This window comes from Oratosquilla oratoria, chromosome 7 (assembly GCF_046742065.1).
Source record: "Oratosquilla oratoria isolate Oo_2021 chromosome 7, ASM4674206v1, whole genome shotgun sequence".
Classification (NCBI taxonomy): domain Eukaryota; kingdom Metazoa; phylum Arthropoda; class Malacostraca; order Stomatopoda; family Squillidae; genus Oratosquilla; species Oratosquilla oratoria.
This window is the reverse complement of record NC_134783.1, coordinates 85,058,431-85,063,430: the sequence shown is the minus strand read 5'-3', so window position 1 is coordinate 85,063,430 and position 5,000 is coordinate 85,058,431. Positions and strand designations below refer to the sequence as shown.

At 32.3% G+C, this 5,000-nt stretch overlaps 1 protein-coding gene across 4 annotated transcripts in view; it reads right to left on the bottom strand.

Moving 5' to 3' along the window:
* Nucleotides 1-5,000, bottom strand: part of LOC143027250 (glutamate receptor U1-like) — a 36,334-nt gene that overhangs the window by 16,451 nt on the left and 14,883 nt on the right. For 2 of the 4 annotated variants that reach the window (XM_076188543.1, XM_076188542.1), the window contains exon 4: nt 2,182-2,358. The exons of 1 other annotated variant lie outside the window; for it this stretch is intronic. In XM_076188543.1, coding sequence (XP_076044658.1) covers nt 2,182-2,358 — 177 coding nt within the window. Of the gene's footprint in view, nt 1-2,181; nt 2,381-5,000 lie in introns of all 4 variants that reach the window. One more of the 4 variants, XM_076188545.1, reaches the window with a different exon arrangement.

Sequence of the window (5,000 nt, the reverse complement as noted above, 5' to 3'; positions counted from 1 at the left end):
GCATCGCATCGCTCCTCACGCAATGATTTGATATATGCCGGTATATATATATATATATATATATATATATATATATATGTATAAATATATGTATATATATATATATATATATATATATATATATATATATATATATATGTTGAGACAGTCTGACAGGTTGATGTAAGCGGAATATGAAACACAGGAGTCTTAGTCTTGAGTTTATTCCTGTCTAGTTTCGCTGGTATGCTTTTTCAAAGGAATAGCATACCTGCGAAACTAGTCAGGAATAAACTCAAGACTAAGACTCCTGTGTTACCTATTCCGCTTGCATCATATATATATATATATATATATACATATATATATATATATATATATATATATATATATATATATGTGTGTGTGTGTGAATAAATTCGCTAGTGGACAGCGACATCAATCATACAATCTAAATAACCGTCGCGCAGAGTCTACTGGCGGTGGTTCGAATCCTCTGCGCGACGGTTATTTAGATTGTATGATATACACACACACACACACACACACACACACACACACACATATATATATATATATATATATATATATACATATATATATACATATATATATATTTATATGTGTATGTATATATATACATACATACATACACACACACACACACACACACACATATATATATAGTTTTGGTCCACATCATCCCTCCGGTGTACATTTACTACCTTTCTAAAAATGCTGTTCGGATAATTGTAAATAAATTTGATTTGGTTATTAGGTAGAAGTTTGGAGACCGAGTTGATAGAAACATTAAATGGTACAATGATGCTATTGTTACCCCATCTAAACTTCTCCCTAGAGTTATTTGGTTTATAAAAATTGGATTTGGCTTTATGTAGGGCTTTCTTTAAAAACCATACCGGATAACCTACGTTAAAGAGTTGTTTATTGATGATGTCAATTTCTATTTGCAAGAATTGTGGACTACAAATCCTAAGGGCTCTGAGATATAGGCCCGATGCAACACTAGATTTAATATTATCCGGATGGTGGCTAAAAAAGTGTAAGTAATTTCCTGTGTGGGTAGGCTTCCTATACACAGTAAAGGACAATTGGTCCGGGTCTCTTATGACCGAAATGTCCAGGAATGGGATCCTACCTCCTTCTTCCCATTCGACCTTAAAATTAATATTCTTAGCTAATCTATTTAATTTAACAAAGAATTCATCAAAAGAACCCCACATATCGTTCCATAGTGTAAAAATATCATCAACATACCTAAACCAAAACATGTCAGGTGGTTTAATCTTAGGTAATAAAGTACTTTCAAAATATTCCATGTATAGGTTAGCTAACACGGGTGAAAGGTTAGAACCCATACTGCAACCATATATTTGTCTAAAATAAGAATTATTGAAAGTAAAAACATTGGTATTGATGCATAAACGGGTCAGGCTAATTATCTTTGATACTGAAAGTGGGAGTTTGTGTTGATATGAGTGCAGTTTGGTTTCCAAAAAACTTAAGATATCTTTCGTGTTAACATTTGTGAACAGGGAAACTATATCGAGACTTAGTAGTTTGCTATTTGTAGGTATGATTTGTCTTTTAATTTTACTCACAAAATCTTCTGAGTGTTTAATGTGAGAGTTTGAGAAACTTCCCACAAATGGTGACAAAATACCTGTGAGCCATTTTGATACCTTACTTGTGCATGAATTCCTATTGGAGATAATTGGCCTTAGAGGGGTGCCTTCTTTATGTAATTTAGGAATCCCATAAAAGTTAGGTAATTGAGGGTTAATGACTCTTAAATTATCAAATAATTCATCTCCTACTATTTTTCGGGCTTTCTTATTAAACTCTGCGGAGGTGTTCCTGAGGGGATTTTTAGTAAGGCTTTCATAGGTGTCCTTATCAGCTAACATATTAAGGGCTTTTGTGACATAGTCTTTTTGATTAAGAATTACTATTTTACCTCCTTTACTATTTTATCATCATCACAAGAGCCTGTACTTCGGTTATTATTTCTCCGATAGTGGGTTTTTAGTGAAATTTTACATATGTTATAACATACCAATTTCCAATATATATATATACATACATATATATATATATATATATATATATATATAATATATATATATATATATATATATATATTTCTTCTTTAACACCTAGAACCCACACCCCTCATCTCACCATGATTCCGACCCAAACCATGGGGTCGAAGGGCAGCAGGAAGCCAAATGGGTTAACCTCTGGTTGAGCTTTCTGGACGAGGAGAGTGTAGTAATCGACTAATATCGGCACCGTGTAGTCGGCTGCCTTACTGCGAGGTTCCGACACACCAAATGGTCCCAAAGCGATGTCTACCTCCTGTATGTGTTTTAAAAGTCTGCTGTAGAGAGTGATTATCGCCTTCAATTCCTTGCATTAGTTAGCACAAATATCAAGAAAGGGATTCATTGATTGGAAAAGAGCATTTGTAGTGTGGGTTTATACAGTCATGACTCTGTCTCCGTGGTTTTCGTGATGGTTGTCATCATGAATCCTCAATCGATGAAAAGCCATCAGTAAAATTACGACAGCGCCACGATCGCTGCGTTGTCGAAGACAGTCACGACTGCGTAAACCCACACTAAATAGGTGCAGTTTTAAATCACGTGTGTACGTCATTTGTGATTTAGCTAGATATTGAACATAAGTTCCACAAAGTGAATATTGAAACTTGGGAGAAGCATTTCATGAAGATATCAAGTGCATCTAGGGTTAGAAAATCAAAGGATATGAATGATTGCTAAACTGACAACACTGTTGTAAACGAGATTCTGTTTTTTTTTTCTGTGCAAATGATTATGAGCATCTCTCTCTCTCTTTAACACTCTCTCTATAGACCAAAAGGTTTCTTTATCCATATAAAGCAGGTAAGAAATATATAAATTTGAGAGGAAAATTTTACGATGTGACTGTTATCATGTAGACAAAATAGTTTAATTGGAATATAAAGAAATCACAATTGCTGTAGACGTAAAATAGATGAAGCAATGGCAAAGAATACATGATGGAGGCCGGGAGAATAGGTAATGATGAAATTGGCCATACAATTTGTACCTGAATCCTACGTCACTGCTTCATACACGTCTTAAAGTGAATAGGTGTTCATATATTTAGTATGTTGTGTTTAAAACCCACGCATACATTTCTGAAGGAGTAATAACTGAAGTTTTTCCACATATGCAATACGTATAAAAATCTTGTTTATATATATATATATATATATATATATATATATATATATATATATATATATATATATGTATATATATATATATTCACTAGAGTTTTATACGTATTGCATATATGAAAAAGCTTCATTTATTACTCCTTCAGAAATGCATATGTGGATTTTAACACCATATCTATCTATCTATCTATCTATATATATATATGGTATATATATGTATATGTATATATATATATACATATATATATGTATATATATATATATACATATATATATATATATATATATATATACAGTTTAACAACCACAACGCACTTTAATTCTACGCTATCATCATCGGGAGATCCAATGGGGCCACAATCAGAAATTGAAATATGGTACTGCCGAGGACTCGAACTATATATATATGTATATACATACATATATATATATATATATATATATATATATATATATATATATATATATATATATATATATATATATATATATATATATGCAATGGTTGAATGGTCGAAAACAGAGAGCTGTTTTAAATGGACAAACTTCTGGATGGAAAAGTGTTGCAAGTGGAGTTCCTCAGGGTTCCGTTCTTGGGCCACTTCTATTCATAGTATATATAAATGATATAGACCATGGACTAAAATCTACTGTTTCCATATTTGCTGATGATACAAAACTGTGCGGAGTGGCAAATGATCACTCAAACCAATTAGATATTCAAGAAGATTTAGATAAATCACAGCAATGGTCTGAAAAGTGGCTAACGAAATTTAACACAAGTAAATGCAAGGTAATGCACATAGGCAAAAATAACAGTAAGTACGATTACAAGTTATTTGGAAATTCGTTAACAAAAGTGGATAGTGAAAAAGATCTCGGCGTAATTATCAGTAACGACCTCAAATCATCCAAACAGTGTATTTCAGCCTCTGAGAAAGCAAATAAGATTCTGGGACTGATTGAGCGATCCTTTGATTTCAAAAGTCCATCACTCATTAACAAGCTATATAAATCGTTAGTTCGTCCACATTTGGAATATGCTTGCTGTTTCCGTATGGTCACCGAATCTCATTAAAGACATTGACAGACTGGAAAAAGTACAACGGCGAGCCACAAAACTGATTCCAAATATCAACAATAAATCATACGAAAATCGACTAAAACACATGAATCTGTTTTCCCTAAAAAAGCGTAGACTCAGAGGTGACTTGATACAGGTCTTTAAAATTTTAAAGGGAATTGATAACATCAAAAGTGACAAAATTTCACATTGAGTGAGAATCAGACAAGAAACAATGGTCTCAAACTGGCCGGAAATAGATTCAATTTGGAAGTAGGTAGAAACAACTTTGCCAACCGTGTAGTTAATGAATGGAATAAACTTCCTCCACAGGTAGTGCAATGTAGTTCAGTTCGAAGCTTTAAGAATCATTTAGATAAATACCTAAGTAAGATGCTGTAATGATTATAATTTATCTTATATTATTTGTTTTTGTTTTGTTATCATTTGTCTGTCTGATTTTGATTTATTATTAGTTATATGTCAATCTATTATTATTTACTATTTACCTGTTTGTTTATTATTTAACTATACCTATGCATTTATTTATGTATTTTATTTGTTATTTACATTATTATAGTTTGTATTTATTATTTTATTATTAATATGATTTTTTTTCGCATCCGACCTAGATATGGATCAAAAGGTCTCCTGTCGGCATGCTCCGCCTTTGTAATCCTTTATCACCACCGAAGAGAAGCTTGTAGACAG